Source organism: Littorina saxatilis, linkage group LG14, assembly GCF_037325665.1.
Source record: "Littorina saxatilis isolate snail1 linkage group LG14, US_GU_Lsax_2.0, whole genome shotgun sequence".
Classification (NCBI taxonomy): Eukaryota; Metazoa; Mollusca; class Gastropoda; order Littorinimorpha; family Littorinidae; genus Littorina; species Littorina saxatilis.
In genome coordinates, this window is record NC_090258.1 from 40,691,760 (window position 1) to 40,709,259 (window position 17,500).

At 41.3% G+C, this 17,500-nt stretch overlaps 1 protein-coding gene across 1 annotated transcript in view; it reads left to right on the forward strand.

Annotated features, from left to right (window-relative positions):
* The window catches only part of LOC138947784 (uncharacterized), a 139,904-nt gene extending 135,535 nt beyond the window's left edge, over positions 1–4,369 (forward strand). The window contains exon 2 of the mRNA XM_070319351.1: positions 2,803–4,369. Within this exon, the coding sequence (XP_070175452.1) occupies positions 2,803–2,909 (107 nt within the window). The 3' untranslated portion in view covers positions 2,910–4,369. The remainder of the gene's footprint in view (positions 1–2,802) is intronic.
* The last annotated feature ends 13,131 nt before the right edge of the window (positions 4,370–17,500 follow it).

Genomic DNA, 17,500 nt, shown 5'->3' on the forward strand with positions numbered 1-17,500 from the left:
TGTTTTTTCATTATGTATATTGTATCTCTCTGTGTCTCTGTCATTGCTTCATCATCATCATCATCATCATCATCATCATCATCATCATCATCATCATCATCATCATCATCATCATCATCATCATCATCATCATCATCATCATCATCATCATCATCATCATCATCATCATCATCATCATCATCATCATCATCATCATCATCATCACAAGTTTTGTCATTGTAGGTATTATCGTCAACGTTGGTATTGTGAGTGTTACTGCCCGAAACTTCCAAATCGTTGTTACTATGTTCTCGACATTTCGTAGGTTTCTCTTGCCGATTGCTTTTTAATTGTCTATTTGTTTGTTTGTTTGGCTGTTTGCTTCTTTGGTAATTTGTTTGTTTGTTTGTTTGTTTGTTTGTTTGCTTGCTTGAGATTTTGTTTGTCTTATCAGTCCTAAAGGATTTTATTTTCTATCATCGGCAAGGATCCAGAATGCAACGCTGTGAATATAATTATGCTAACGAGTTGATTCGAGCACGAGGTCTGGACTTGTGTAGTTTAGTTTTGCGTTCTCAAGAAGTTCACACAGTGGTCTTTGCAGATTGGGATATGTAAGCACTATCAAACGTTCAGTCCAACATGTTCTCGCATAAACACTTGCACGCACACCTTCAGCGGGTTTTTTTTCTAAAGAAAAATGTTATCCTGTAATCCATGTCAGAGTCCGGTGGGTTATAGAAACCCAAAAATACCCAGCATACTTCCTCCGAAAGCGGCGTATGGCTGCCTAAATGGCGGGGTAAAAACGGTCAAACACGTAAAAACACGAGTGTACGGGGGAGTTTCAGCCCACGAACGCAGAAGAAGAAGAAGAAGAAGTAAGTGATCGCATGAGTCTGCTGATGACACTATTTGCAGTGATGTTAGTTAATTTAGAATTCGAGAAATACCGCCACTGTTTAGTTTCAACGGCAGACATATCTTTCACACAATCTCTTGCTGAACCCAGATGCACCAATGACATTAAGTTGAAACCTGTTCTTCCCAAACCACCTCAAATCTCCCAACGCCCCCCCCCCCCACACACACACACACACACACACACACACACACTCCCCCCCTCCACACTCCCCACCTCTCCCCATATCACTGTCTCCAGTCAAGGATCAGATCTGATCCTTGTGGAAAGTTGCGCGAATGGGTATTATAGTTTACACTTTCTGTCACCTGCTGCCTGCAGTTGCAACACGCTGGTCTCGTGCTTGTATCATGTGACATGTCGTGCCGCATCAGTCTGTCACGCAATGTTGTGTAAGCCGCGGTAGATATAATGCTATATCGGACTCTGTTGGCATGTTTGCAACTGACGGCTTGGGGCTTATTAGGCACACACAAAAAGTCTGTTTACGGTAACATAGGCCCAAAAAATAGGGTCGGTAGGTCGGGATTTTTTATTTTTTATTTTTATTTATTATTTTCCCAAAAAACATATTTTGAAATTATTTTGCCAAAAAACAAAGACTTTTTTTCCCAAATGCCCCCCCCCCCCCCCCCCCCCAAAAAAAAAGAGTCTAGGGTCGCGCAAAAAAATAGGGTCGGTCGGGATACCGTAAACAGACTTTTTTTTTTTTTTTGCCTTACCCGTGCTAGGACCGTGGTGTGGGTCGGTTTGACGAGGGCAGTATAGTCAAACCTGTCATGGCGACCACCTCTTGCATGATAACGACCACCTGCTTAGTACGACCACCTCAGACACTCCCCGACAAGGCCGGTGTTCCCCAATGAAATCCACCTTTTCATAGCAACCACCCGTCAATAAACGGCCACTTTTGGTCTGTTCTTTGGTGGTCGTTGAAGACAGGTTCGATTGTACTAGTGGCATTCAGAGCTCGGGCAAAGATGCAATGTGTGAATTGCGTTTATGAAGAACCCTTTGGATCACGTAAACTGAGCTTTGCAAAGTTTGTCCGGTCCCTTCTTCCGGTAACGACCAACGAACTGGGCAAGGAGGGCTCCCACAACTCTGATATTGGTTGTGCTTTGAGGCTAGCATTAAAAACCAACAGAACTTAAACGGATGTCATTTAACAAATTGGCGCTTTGTTGTTGTTGTTGTTGTTGTTGTTGTTGTTGTTGTAGTTTTAGTTGTTGTTGTTGTTGTTGTTGTTGTTGTTGTTGTTGTTGTTTCTTTTATCTTGGCGATCCATGTTTTTTTGCTTGCAGGAGGTGGGGTACCTGAGGTTATCGGTGTTTGAAATAAATAAGCCTTTTCTATTGTCACCTCTTTGAACTAACTTGCTTGGAATATACAATAATTGGACACTGCATTATTCCGGTGTGTTATCTCCTTGTCCCCTTTCCACCACATTCTTCGTCTGTTCTTATAAACATTTACATCATTACTGTTTTCATTTCATTCTTACTGACCTTATCTCTATTTTCTTCCGATGATAACCCTTAACGATGACATAAAACAGCAAGCACAGGTTATCCTACGTCTCTCGTTTAACAGTAAATGTATCATTTGAACATTTCATTTCCCTTCCGTTTGAGCCATGAGACGCCAGAGGCCGACTAAAACTCACAATTGGACGGCTGGCCAATGCTTCAAAAGAGTGCAAGTTTTTTATGAGTTCTATCGCAAAAAGAAAAGAGAGAAGAACTCTAACTAAAATGGATTGATAAATAATTGTTATCTGCATTTTTGACCCAAAATACAACAATGGATGTCTCGATCTGTGTAAAGTGTCATATTTTGTTCAAAAATGCAAATAGCGTTTAATGCATCACCCAGTAATCACGTGATTTGGTTCGTTTCAGTGAGACAAGCCAATGAGAAGATGCCACGTCGTCAAGACCAAGGCGGACGACAGAACAAGCCCACCAAACCCAACGCCACGACATACACACATCAATCGCCCTTATGACGTCAGCTTCAACCTGACGTCACGCCAACTACGCAACGAAGTCGGGTTTCCACGTGACGTCATGGTGTCGTACCTCACGGATGCAGCACGTTTCAGAGACGGACGGTACTACTTGAAGCCTCTATCACATTCCCAAGCGTACCACAGAAATAAAAGTTTAAAAAAGAAGAAGAGGCTGCTGTTTGAAATGACAGCGAAACATTCGTCATTTTAAGTACGTACAAAAACAAGTGGTCTTCAATGATTGGAATACTGGACCTGTGGGATATTTCCACAAGAAGAAATACCTTTCTTTTGTGCGGATGTGTCGTTGAAACAAACATGATGTGACCAGAAACTAAGTACATGTACATGTATACACAACTCTACAACGTGTTTGAGTGACTATTGTGTAACTATGACAATGAAATATGCACGTCGACGTTGTAAACACGTCAAAAGAAATGCAGTTGTTAAAGGATTCACATCGAAAACACAATTATGCACAGATATGTGTTGATGTGGCAGTGGTGTCGTGTGTGTAGTTTTCCAGAAGCACAGTAGCAGCTAGCCGCAAGTAGTATTGTTTTGTAGTATCAACCATTTTACGCTTAAATAATGACGACCAGTGATTTTATGATTCGGTTTGCTGTACAAATAATGTTGAATGTAGCGAGGGATTTTGGAATGTTGATGTATCGATACAAAGTGGTGACAGATCGTGTCAAACGAGGATGATACTGTGTCCATATGGGTACACACACAACAATAACATCAATTTGTGATATTAAGTACAGTGGACTGTTTTAGTGTGTGTGACTCAAAGAAGCTTCCCTTTGAGTGCAAACCACGCACAAGTTCGCCCAAAATCAATTCAGGTTTGTTTTCTTATTTAAGGTGAACATTCTTTCCTTCGTATGCATATACCAACTGAAATGGTTGTTTTGACGGGCGCGGTAGCTTAATGGATGAGACGTCGGCCTCCCTTGTGGAAGGTGGAGTGTTCAAATCCTGGCCGCTCTTGGTGGGTTAAGGGTGGAGATTTTCCCGATCTCCCAGGTCAACTTATGTGCAGACCTGCTAGTGCCTTATCCCCCTTCGTGTTTACACGCAAGCACAAGACCAAGTACGCCCGAAAAAGATCCTGTAATCGGCGGTTTATAGAAGTGCAAAATGACAAAGCATTCTGGTCGTGATAACAAACTGTCCATGAAATTTCATTCTGTTTCTGTCGGCAAAAGACCAAGGGGATGTAAGCCTGCTTCGTGTGTGTATGCACCTTGCGTTTTACAACAGACGAGGTGTCTCCCTTGCATAATTGAACTTGTAATGTTGTGTTTCAACAACACAACAATGTATGGGTGGTTATGTGCATTGTAGTGCTGTTCTGCAAGGTCGGCTGTGTGTGTGTGTGTGTGTGTGTGTGTGTGTGTGTGTGTGTGTGTGTGTGTGTGTGTGTGTGTCTGTGTGTCTGTGTGTGTCTGTGTCTGTGTGTGCCTGTGTGTATGTGTGTGTGTCTGTGTGTATGTGTGTGTGTGTGTCTGTGCGGTGTGCGTGTGTGCGTGTGTGTGTGTCTGTCTGTGTGTCTGTTTGCCTGTCTGTCTGTCTTTCTGTGTGTGCGTGTCTGTGTATGTGTCGGTCTGTGTGTGCGTGTCTGTGTGTGTGTCTGTCTGTGTGTCTGTTTGCCTGTGTGTCTGTGTCTGTATATGTGTGTGTGTTTGTGTGTATGTGTTCGTGTGTGTGTTTGTGTGTGTATGTGTGTCTGTCTGTGTGTGTCTGTGTGTGCCTCTGCGTCTGCGTCTATGTGTCTGTCTTGAAGTGAATAGTGAAGGGCTTTACACAACCAGGTGACTGTTACTGCTGTGCTGTTGTCACTGTTGTCACTCAGGAAAGACTGGTCAAACAGTGTGTATTTCTATTGTTTAACAAAGCATAATTATAATGTTTAAATAAGGCAATACAAAACAGTCATATTCAAAAGGGAACAGAGTTTGCTAGATTGTTTAGCATTTATTTGATAAACAAAGGGAAGTAAGCACTCTAAATGTATTCAACATGTGTAAGGCCAAAACAAAAACATAGTCTGTTTACGGTAACATAGGCAAAAACAAGTCGCGTAAGGCGAATTTACTACATTTAGTCAAGCTGTGGAACTCACAGAATGAAACTGAACGCACTGCAGTTTTTCACAATGACCGTAGTCCGCCGCTTGTGCAAAACGGAGTGAAACTGACGAGCCTGTTCAGCGCGGTAGTGGTTTCGCTGTGCTGCATAGCACGCTTTTCTGTACCTCTCTTCGTTTTAACTTTCTGAGCGTGTTTTTAATCCAAACATTTCATATCTATATGTTTTTGGAATCGAATCAGGAACCGACAAGGAGTAAGATGAAATTGTTTTTAAATCGATTTCGGAAATTTAATTTTAATCATAGTTTTTATATTTTTAATTTTCAGAGCTTGTTTTTAATCCAAATATAACATATTTATATGTTTTTGGAATCAGGAAATGATGTAAAATAAGATGAACGTAAATTTGGATCGTTTTAAAAAAAAAAAAAAAGATGTATTACAATTTTCAGATTTTTAATGACCAAAGTTATTAATCAATTTTTAAGCCACCAAACTGAAATGCAATACCAAAGTCCGGCCTTCGTCGAAGATTGCTTTACAAAAATTTCAATCAATTTGATTGAAAAAGGAGGGTGTGACAGTGCCGCCTCAACTTTTACAAAAAGCCGGATATGACGTCATCAAAAGTATTTATCGAAAAAAAGAAAAAAAAACATCCGGGGATATCATTCCCAGAAACTCTCATGTCAAATTTCATAAAGATCGGTTCAGTAGTTTGGTCTGAATCGCTCTACACACACACACGCACAGACAGACACACACAAACACACACACACACACACACACATACACCACGACCCTCGTTTCGATTGACCCTCTATGTTAAAACATTTCGTCAAAACTTGAATAAATGTAAAAATACGGTCGGTAGGACGGGATTTTTTTTTTTTTTTTTTTTTATCCAAAAAAACATATTTTTAAGTTATTTTGCCAAAAAACAAAGACTTTTTTTTTTTTCCCCCAAATTTCAACAAAAAAGTCTAGGGTCGCGCGAAAAAAATAGGGTCGGTCGGGATACCGTAAACAGACTTTTTTTGTTGTTGGCCTAATAGAGTAAGTGAGAGTTTTGTTTTTTTTCGCATTTTGTATGTAGGTATACAAATTATATTTTTCTGTATGGGCAATGTCGGTAATAGTAAGTATTATAAATTAAAGTTGTTCCAATGGCTGTGTTATTAGTGCTAAGTACTGTTCAAAATTATGCAATAGAAGTATGAAGTGTGGTGATTGTTAACAACCACGTCAATGCCGCTTTAAATGAAACAGCTGCCATGTGAGTAACATTAAACGTCATATTTTTAATTAAAACTTACACGGTTGCTTTCGGAAACATCGACTACAAAGTATATTTAGTCTAAACGTCACGCTGAGGGTTGTAACTATGCAGACTATGTTCTTACATTATAAGTCTTACATGCAGCTATCGGGAGGACGTCAGCCAGGCGTCAGCCAAAATTAACTTTAGACTGAATGTTTCTCCGCCAATTTCAAGCGGTACAGTTATCTTGAAGGAGAAAAGCGTGTCAAGATCTTGCAACTGAAGCAGATCAGTGATACAATTCGATCGATTTTACCCCAAATTCGATTTAGTCGAAAATGCACCGAGCGGTTATGTCCCTTGAATAAGAACATAAATATTTTGCGTTGAAGCTAATTTCAAAGTCAAAATGCCATTTCTCATCACAAATTAAAATCCAAGGGTGGAATACATGCTCCAAAGTTCGATCAGCAGCACTTTTGAGGGGAGAGGAATAGTCATTATTAAGTTTGTGTGAGATAAACAAAGCCGGCTGACGTCCTCCCTATAGCTGCAAGTATAAGTCTTAGCTTACGATAACGTTATGTCAGGTCTGTATAATACGCTCATGATACTGAACAAGATAAGCAGATCTTTACAATCTGGTTCAGTGAAGCTTTTTGAATGTGTGTATGAAATTCTCTGTGTGTAGAAATCGGAGAGCTGCAAATGAAAATAGCATTAAGTCTATACATTGTTCAGAGCTTTTTAAACTTGCCAGTGACGTCATTCATGACAACGAGTGACTATTAATTTCCGGTACGAGTGAATACTTCCGGTGGTGTTGTTTGAAGCTTATTTCCTTCTTGTTGAAGGAATCGGGTAGACCACCCTAGATCTGTCGAGACTGTTACAATATACAGTATAATATATAAGTATCCTTTGCATGTACACATACAAAACACCTGTAGCCACGATGCTTTCTGTGCAGAGGGGAATTTATTTCGGAATTCGTTTTGTAAGGCCAAAAAAAAAAGGTCTGTTTACGGTAACATAGGCCAAAAAAATAGGGTCGGTAGGTCGGGATTTACTTTTTTTGTTTTCTCCAAAAAACCATATTTTTACGTTATTTTGCAAAAAATACAAAAGATTTGTTTTTTTCGCAAATGCCAAAAAAAAGTCTAGGGTCGCGCGAAAAAAATAGGGTCGGTCGGGTTACCGTAAACAGACTATTTTTTTTTGGCCTAAAGGACACCGTGTGTCCGCAAAATTGATTTAGCCAAACATGTCTGCTGTGTGCGAGAAGGCTTTAGGATGTTGTCATTTTTAGGACGTGTCTAAGTGGAAGAATGTTCTTATGCAGTGTAAAAGCCTGAACATATCTAGGGTGATTTACACACGTGTCTTACGAGAAAGGAGGGTCTTTAGTGACAAGAGAAGATACAGTCGAATCTGTCTATAACAGCCATTCAAGGGACTGTCCAAAAGTGATCGTTATTGACAGGTGGTCGTTATGGAAGTGTGAACTATATAGAACGAATCGTCGGGGATCGTTTGGGGGCGGTCGTAATTCGGAGGTGGTCGTTCTCGAAAGTTGGTCACCAGGGCAGGTTCGATTGTATTTAGTGCAAGTATTTTTTTTTATGTTTTGAGAAGATATCAGTTATGTGATGCTACTCGTATGTTCATTGTAACTTTAATAACTGTCCTACTTTATGAAAGTATTGAGTGATGTAGAGGAGTGATTTAAGTTTGATTTCTGTACATGATGAAAATGTGTTATCCAAGATACCTTCCTTCGCGTCGAGACTGTCGCTTCAATAACCACGAATAGCCCCAGGCTTTTACATTAGATAAAAGCTTCCCACAACTTGGACACACACACACAATCTACAGCCAGGCTACTATTTGCGCAGAGTGGAACTTTTTTTTGCTAAGGCCAACAAAAAAAAATAGCCTGTTTACGGTAACATAGGCCAAACAAAATAGGGTCGGTAGGTCGGGATTTTTTTTTTCGCAAAAAACCCCATATTTTTAAGTTATTTTGCCAAAAACCAAAGACTTTTTTCTTCTTTTTTTTCCCCAAATGTCCAAAAAAAGTCTAGGGTCGCGCGCAAAAAAATAGGGTCGGTCGGGATACTGTAAACAGACTTTTTATTTTTTAATTTGCTGAATTGATTTTATTTTGGACACTTATGTAAATGAGGAAATTATAATAAGGCAAAAATATGGGTTATAACAAAATTCGACACTTTTATAAATCTGGAGAGAAAACAAATGCTTAATAGGACAAACGTTTGTAAAACGTTGCTAAATTTACTTTGTTTTTGAGTTAAATGTGGAACAAATCATTACCCAAATATTCCCTCTCTGCAAAGGAAGCAGTCGGAACGTTGATTTTTGTTGTGTGTGTTAAAGGCACACTCCTGGGTGGCCGAGTGGTAACGCACTGGGTGGCCGAGTGGTAACGCACTGGGTGGCCGAGTGGTAACGCACTGGGTGGCCGAGTGGTAACGCACTGGGTGGCCGAGTGGTAACGCACTGGGTGGCCGAGTGGTAACGCACTGGGTGGCCGAGTGGTAACGCACTGGGTGGCCGAGTGGTAACGCACTGGGTGGCCGAGTGGTAACGCACTGGGTGGCCGAGTGGTAACTCACTGGGTGGCCGAGTGGTAACGCACTGGGTGGCCGAGTGGTAACGCACTGGGTGGCCGAGTGGTAACGCACTGGGTGGCCGAGTGGTAACGCACTGGGTGGCCGAGTGGTAACGCACTGGGTGGCCGAGTGGTAACGCACTGGGTGGCCGAGTGGTAACGCACTGGGTGGCCGAGTGGTAACGCACTGGGTGGCCGAGTGGTTACGCACTGGGTGGCCGAGTGGTAACGCACTGGGTGGCCGAGTGATAACGCACTGGGTGGCCGAGTGGTAACGCACTGGGTGGCCGAGTGGTAACGCACTGGGTGGCCGAGTGGTAACGCACTGGGTGGCCGAGTGGTAACGCACTGGGTGGCCGAGTGGTAACGCACTGGGTGGCCGAGTGGTAACGCACTGGGTGGCCGAGTGGTAACGCACTGGGTGGCCGAGTGGTAACGCACTTGGTGGCCGAGTGGTAACGCACTTGCGCTCGGAAGCGAGAGGTTGCGAGTTCGACCCTGGGTCAGGGCGTTAGCAATTTTCTCCCCCCTTTCCTAACCTAGGTAGTGGGTTCAAGTGCTAGTCTTTCGGATGAGACGAAAAACCGAGGTCCCTTCGTTGTACACTACATTGGGGTGTGCACGTTAAAGATCCCACGATTGACAAAAGGGTCTTTCCTGGCAAAATTGTATAGGCATAGATAAAAATGTCCACCAAAATACCCGTGTGACTTGGAATAATAGGCCGTGAAAAGTAGGATATGCGCCGAAATGGCTGCGATCTGCTGGCCGATGTGAATGCGTGATGTATTGTGTAAAACAAATTCCATCTCACACGGCAGAAATAAATCCCTGCGCCTTGAATATGTGCGCGATATAAATTGCATAAAATTTTTTTTTTTTAAATCCCTGCGCTTAGAACTGTACCCACGGAATACGCGCGATATAAGCCTCATATTGATTGATTGATTGATTGATTGATTGACTCCTCGTGAAAACAGTGGGGCTCACCGTCTCAGGACTGGCCAGGCCTTAACACGGGATAAGACCGTCCCTTTTTCTTTCTTTATTTGGTGTTTGACGTCGTTTTCAACCACGAAGGTTATATCGCGACGGGGAAAGGGGGGAGATGGGATAGAGCCACTTGTTAATTGTTTCTTGTTCACAAAAGCACTAATCAAAAATCTGCTCCAGGGGCTTGCAACGTAGTACAATATATGACCTTACTGGGAGAACGCAAGTTTTCAGTACAAAGGACTTAATATTTCTTACATACTGCTTGACTAAAATCTTTACAAACATTGACTATATTATATACAACAAACACTTAACAAGGGTAAAAGGAGAAACAGAATCCGTTAGTCGCCTCTTACGACATGCTGGGGAGCATCGGGTAAATTCTTGCCCCTAACCCGCGGGGGATAGACCGTCCCTCGATCCACTTGGTCACACACCAAGAATGAACAGCGTGAGTGGTCTCTGTGCACAATGGAATTTTGTGGGATAAATTGTTGTCTTTAGACAAAAACAAAAAAAATATAGGGTCGGTAGGTCGGGATTTTTTTTTCCAACAAAAAATATTTTGAAGTTATATGGCCAAAAAACAAAGACTTTTTTTTTTTCCTCAAATGCAAAAAAAAAGAAAAAAAAGTCTATAGTCGCGCGAAAAAATAGGGTCGGTCGGGATACCGTAAACAGACTTTTTTTTTTTTTTGCTTTAGAGGCCACAGGTTGCATTTACAAAATTAATTCATAAAAACAAATCCCATTGTACACAGAAAGTACCCCTCATTTTTGGTATGTGACCAAGTGGAGGGCTCTTCTTATCCTATATGAAAGCCTGACCAGATCTGAGACGGAGAGCGGAACTGTTTTCATGAGAAGGAGTATGCCTTTCAAGTTAAAGGATTGTCTTTGGCTAATTAATTTAAATCTGTTTGCAAAAAAAACCGATTTTAATGACAACTTTAATTAGCAAACTCATTAATTAATTTTTAAGCCTTCAAGCTGAAATGCAATACCAAAGTCCGGGCTTCGTCGAAGATTACTTGACCAAAATTTAATCCAATTTGGTTGAAAAATGAGAGCGTGACAGTGCCGCCTCAACTTTCACGAAAAGCCGGATATGACGTCATCAAAGACATTTATCCAAAAAATGAAAAAAAAATGTCTGGAGATACCATACTCAGGATCTCTCATGTCAAGTTTCATGAAGATCGGTCTAGTACTTTTCTCTGAATCGCTCTATACACACACACACACACACACACACACACACACACACACACACACCAGGGCCGGACCCAGGGGGGAGTTCCAGGGGTTCCGGAACCCCACCCCTGGAAAAAGCATGTACCTTGCTTTGAGTGTTGTTTTTTTTTTACTAGTTTTAGCACCAAAACAATGCTGCTCTTAACCCTCAAAACAAGGCCCAGAATGCACCAGATTGCACAGATTTTAACCGTTTTTCAAAAATTTTCCGGGGGAGCATGCCCCCGGACCCGCCTAGTTCGCGCGCCTGCCTGGCAGGCGCGCGCTTGTGGCTTCGCCACTTCGCTGATTTGCCCCCCCCCCAAAAAGGAGGAACCCCCCCCTTACAACTCATTTGGTCCGGCCCTGCACACACACACACACACACACACACACACACACACACACACACACACACACACACACACACACATCCTCGTCTCGATTCCCCCCTCTACGTTAAAACATTTAGTCAAAACTTGACTAAATGTTAAAAGGGTATTAATTTTTTTTTTTTTTTTTTTTTAAGTCTCGGTATGGTTTGCAAAATGTGCCAGAGGTTGTTTTTTGGGGGTGTTTTTTGGAGAGGGTCGGCGGGACAAAATAGGGTCGGGCGGGTTTCCCTAAACCAACATTATACGTTATTTGCGTGTTTGACCAAAATATGACAATTTACACAGATCGAGACAGTCATTGTTCTCCGAGACCGCGCTAGCGGTCGAGGTGAACAATGACTGTCGAGATCTGTGTAAAATGTCATATTTTGGTCAAACACGCAAATAACATTTATGTATCGATCGAATTCCTTTCAGGTACTTATGACTTTGTTGTTGTTTTGACGATTGAACGAGCACACACACACATGCATGCAATCCACATGTATGCAATCAAACACATAAGCTTCATATTTGGGCGTTTCAGGTTGACCGAAACTTCAAAGGAACTACAAAACACACGTCATGTACTCACTTTGTTGTTGTTTTGACATTGAACAGCACACACACATGCAATCAAACACATGACGGTTTTTTTTTAGTTCCTTTGAAGTTTCGGTCAACCTGAAAAGCCAAATTATAAAGTTTTGTCGGCCTCTGTCGTCACATGACTCAAAGAAGGGAAATCCAATCTCCAATCGATACATATATTTTTGTTTGGCCTTATCCCACGTAACTTGTGGGGGATCGTTTAGACGGAAAGGAAGGTTTCTTGAAATATTGATACGATAGTATATGCAACATGGATTTGGTTACTGTACAAAGTCTACCTGTTACCCTAGCTAGTAACACTAGCGCAATGTTTTTTTTATAAGACTGTGACGCTGTTACTGTAGATACAATGAACGCACATATCAACGACACATGCATGGACTCGTGTTTATGACAACGCCATAGTTTTGTAGGTTTGTACCGCACTCTTAGATTCACAGGGTGAAATAAAACAGAAGATAGATAAGGTGTTGTTAATGACTCGGTCATCTCAAAGGTTGTTTGAAAGGTATCATTTGTGTCCTTCGTGTCCATGTGTGGCCTTCGTACGCACGCACACATACCAAATAAACGCACACAGGCACGAACATTACACACACACGCACGAACGCACACACACGCACACATGCACGGACATGCCCATACACCTACCCCCCCCCACACACACACACACACATGATCATACATGCACACCAACACAAACAGACAAGCATACGCTGACTCACAAAGACACACACACGCACACAAGAAAGGCCTATTTCAATCGTATACAGAACGACTGTGTGTGTGTGTGTGTGTGTGTGTGTGTGTGTGTGTGTGTGTGTGTGTGTGTATGTGGGTGTGTATGTGTGTGTGTGTCTACGGTGTGTGTCTGTATGTGTCTGTGTGTATCACAGTGTGACAAGCACATTTTTAAGAGCAGAAACAATTCATTCAAATTGCATTTCTTTTAATTCAAGAACCTGGATATGTTACAGTCAAATCGGGAAATCAGGTATTTCACGAGAATGTCTGAAAGTTTAGGCATTCATGGTAAATACCTGGTTTGATCAGGCAATTCCGGAAATGACTGCATTTTGTTAGGCACTATCAGGAAATGACTAAAAACTACTTGTGCAAATTTCCCGTTTTGCCTGACTGTTAGGCAAAACGGGTTGTTCTGAGACCTTATCTGTTTTTACCTCGCCTGCCTTGAGCATGAATTTCTCTTCTAGCACATTGTCTATTCATCGTTTTCCCCATTTCACTGAGTTCGGAGTGATTGCAGTTTGTTTTTTTACGGGTGCAGGTCACTACCGCGAGTGTAACACTATCGCGTGTGTAAGACTACGAGCACGAATTTATTGTCTTTCTTTATTTGGTGTTTAACGTCGTTTTCAACCACGAGGGTTATATCGCGACGAGGGAAAGCGGGGAGATGGGATAGGGGAAAGGGGGGGGGGGGGAGATGGGATAGAGCCACTTGTTAAGTGTTTCTTGTTCACAAAAGCCCTAATCAAAAAATTGCTCCAGGGGCTTGCAACGTAGTACAATATATGACCTTACTGGGAGAATGCAAGTTTCCAGTACAAAGGACTAAACATTTCTTACATACTGCTTGACTAAAATCTTTACAAACATTGACTATATTCTATACAAGAACCACTTAACAACAAGTTTATTTTTATGTGCTGTTTTAAAGGTACATTTTATCAGTATGGAACATGTTCAGTTCTTACAGTAGTTGATAGTGGGGGGGGGGGGGGGATCCTATCTTATTCTGCGTACTTTTATTGTGGTTCCGATAGCTCTTAGAGTTTCATAGTTCTCACCATGTCTGTATAGTGTATGTATTAGTTACTGTGATACCAAATTGTCTTACCCATGTATGTATGATGCTATGCGCCAGTGATGTATGAATGCTATTTATTTTTGTTTTTATCACACAGCAAGCTGCTTTCCTCGTGTATTTTTTATGTTCATTCATGTATTGTACACTTGGCAATAAATTATCTATCTATCTAAAAGGAGAAACAGAATCCGTTAGTCGCCTCATACGACATGCGGGGTGCAGAGAAATAAGGATGTGGAAAAGAAGACTTTTGGTAAGTGAAATAAAGGTGATGGATCCAGTCAGGTAGAAATAAGACAACAAGAAAAGAATTGGAAAACTGCAGGGAATAGTAGGGAGAGTTTTCTTGGAAGGAAATATAGGTGAAAGGACTGGAAAGGCAGAAATAAGACAAAAGAAGAGAAGAAACAGAACCGTTAGTCGCCTCTTACGACATGCTGGGTAGCATCGGGTAAATTCTTTCCAGTCCCAACCAATATGGGACTCCCCCTAACCCGCGGGGGGTACGAATTTATTGTGATTTTCTCGTAAAGTTCGGAGTGATTGGAGTTTGTTTTTACATAGCCGGCCTTGAGCACGAATTTATTGTGAGTTTCTCGTATAGCACATTGTCTTTTTACATTTAGTCAAGTTTTGACTAAATGTTTTAACGTAGAGGGGGGAATCGAGACGAGGGTCGTGGTGTATGTGCGTGTGTGTGTGTGTGTGTGTCTGTCTGTGTGTGTGTGTAGAGCGATTCAGACTAAACTACTGGACCGATCTTTATGAAATTTGACATGAGAGTTCCTGGGTATAAAATCCCCGAACGTTTTTTTCATTTTTTTGATAAATGTCTTTGATGACGTCATATCCGGCTTTTCGTGAAAGTTGAGGCGGCACTGTCACGCCCTCATTTTTCAACCAAATTGGTTGAAATTTTGGTCAAGTAATCTTCGACGAAGCTCGGACTTCGGTATTGCATTTCAGCTTGGTGGCTTAAAAATTAATTAATGACTTTGGTCATTAAAAATCTGAAAATTGTAAAAAAAAAAAAAAAATTTATAAAACGATCCAAATTTACGTTCATCTTATTCTCCATCATTTTCTGATTCCAAAAACATATAAATATGTTATGTTTGGATTAAAAACAAGCTCTGAAAATTAAATATATAAAAATTATTATCAAAATTAAATTGTCGAAATCAATTTAAAAACACTTTCATCTTATTCCTTGTCGGTTCCGGATTCCAAAAACATATCGATATGATATGTTTGGATTAAAAACACGCTCAGAAAGTTAAAACAAAGAGAGGTACAGAAAAGCGTGCTATCTTTCTTAGCGCAACTACTACCCCGCTCTTCTTGTCAATTTCACTGCCTTTGCCATGAGCGGTGGACTGACGATGCTACGAGTATACGGTCTTGCTGAAAAATGGCATTGCGTTCAGTTTCATTCTGTGAGTTCGACAGCTACTTGACTAAATGTTGTATTTTCGCCTTACGCAACTTGTTTTTTCCCCTTTTACGACCCCAGCCATTCAAAGTTTTATAGTAGGCTTCTGTGCTGAAATGCTTTCTGACTCTCACCAGAAACACAGATTGTGAGCGGTAGGCATTCTCCGATAATGCCTGGCAGCCTATTTCAGTCAATCACCGATAGTGCCTAAACAATTTCAGTCATTTCCGGATTTGCCTGATCAAACCAGGTATTTACCGTGAATGCCTAAACTTTCAGGCATTCTCGTGAAATACCTGATTTCCCGATTTGACTGTAACAGATATACGACAGTTAAACAGAGTACACACACATGCTGAGGATACGAAAATCTAACATTATTATAAAAATAAATCTACAGCACACAAAGTGTATGGGTACCTACATCATAAAAGAACCATGGCTATAACAAACGTAAAGACCCACATTACAATTGTCTCAGATATGACAGCAAACGACACCTACATGTACAACGAAAAAGAGACAAGAGTGACGAAATCATTCTAGTTTCGTGACAGGGATGACCTACATGAAGCAATAGATACAGCAAACACTGCTACTACGACTATCTCTACTTCTACTACATGTACTACTACTTCTGCTAATTCTACTACTGATACTAATACTAATTCTCCTACTGCTACTGTATACTAATATTCAAACTAACGCTCCCATTTTCGACTGGTAACTTATAAAAAACATAACATAAAATAAAAATTAAAACATACCTCAATATATGCTGCCTTTATAGCACAGAAAAATGCCTGTTCCGAAAATCTGAGCTTGCCTCTTTAACTGATTACGATACAGCCACATAAATTCAGTTACGCAATGAAAATAATAATAAACGATCAATTTCAAAGCAAACGTGTATGTGCAGGCAATACAATTATCATGAACCTGACTATGCAACATTATTATCTCATAAATATTTACACGCACACAAAAATTACGATTCTTTATCCTACATACGTGAGAGAGACACCCGTGAGATAATATACGTTCAAATCACACGTGTGTATATCATGTTAATGAGGTCATATCAAGCAAGTCTGGCAGGGACCTGTTTTTCTACTGCTTATGATGCCAAAGTCACCGAGACAAACGTCATTATAGAAACACAAATTGCGCTCGCTAATTACCCTCGATGAATCTTTAGAACTAACACGTCACGCCAAACTTTCAGAGTGACGTTTCTTTGCTTTGACGTAATAGATTGCACGAGGCTTTAGAAGAGATCGAGGTTACAAAACAAGCGTCTTCAATTTAGCTGCCTCGAGTGCAGGACATTTTCAATAAAATACACGCAAGTACAGTATGTAGGATAAACTGAATACTACATGGCTTGCTGTGTCGTATCAGATTTACACTCGTTGCTTTTTCAAATAGTGAACAGCTCGCTTTCGATCGCAGTTCAATATTTAAAAAAACAACTCGTGTAAATCTGGTACGACACAGCAAGCCATGTAGTATTCTCTATTTATCTCATTCTTCACAAGAACGAAACAAAATCAGACCCCAACACAATTGACATCACCGTCACTTATTCACAGTGAAACTAAAAACCAACATGGCGACAATGAAGAAATAGGCCAAAACAGGGGAGGCAACTCCGGAGGCAGAGTTGCTGGCATCTCTCTTGACCATCTGCGTGCGACAGTTACACGTCACTTCCGCCGGCTGGACGGGCACTCAAGCATCATGGGGCGTGGGGTGGGGAGGGGGATAAGAGTGGTGGGTGTGGGTGAGCGAGTTGTCTGTCCTTGTGTTTCTTTCTCCGTGGACATGCTTCAGTCAGACTGTACACCTCCCTGCCTAGAGTCATGTGTAAGAATACCATAATTCAAATTTGTTTGAAAAAGTATCGGATGCCTTTGAAATTTAGAATGAAATGATACAGATACATTCTTTTTAAGTGGTGTGTGGTTCTCGAGAAAATATGTGACCCTCCACCACGAAATGAGTCGCATGTCACCTCGCGCGGTTCTGCGCTAGGCTTAATATAAGTCCGGGGAGTGTCTGGTAACAGTGTGAGGGTCACCTTAGTCACAGGCTTATAACTCAAACAGTTTT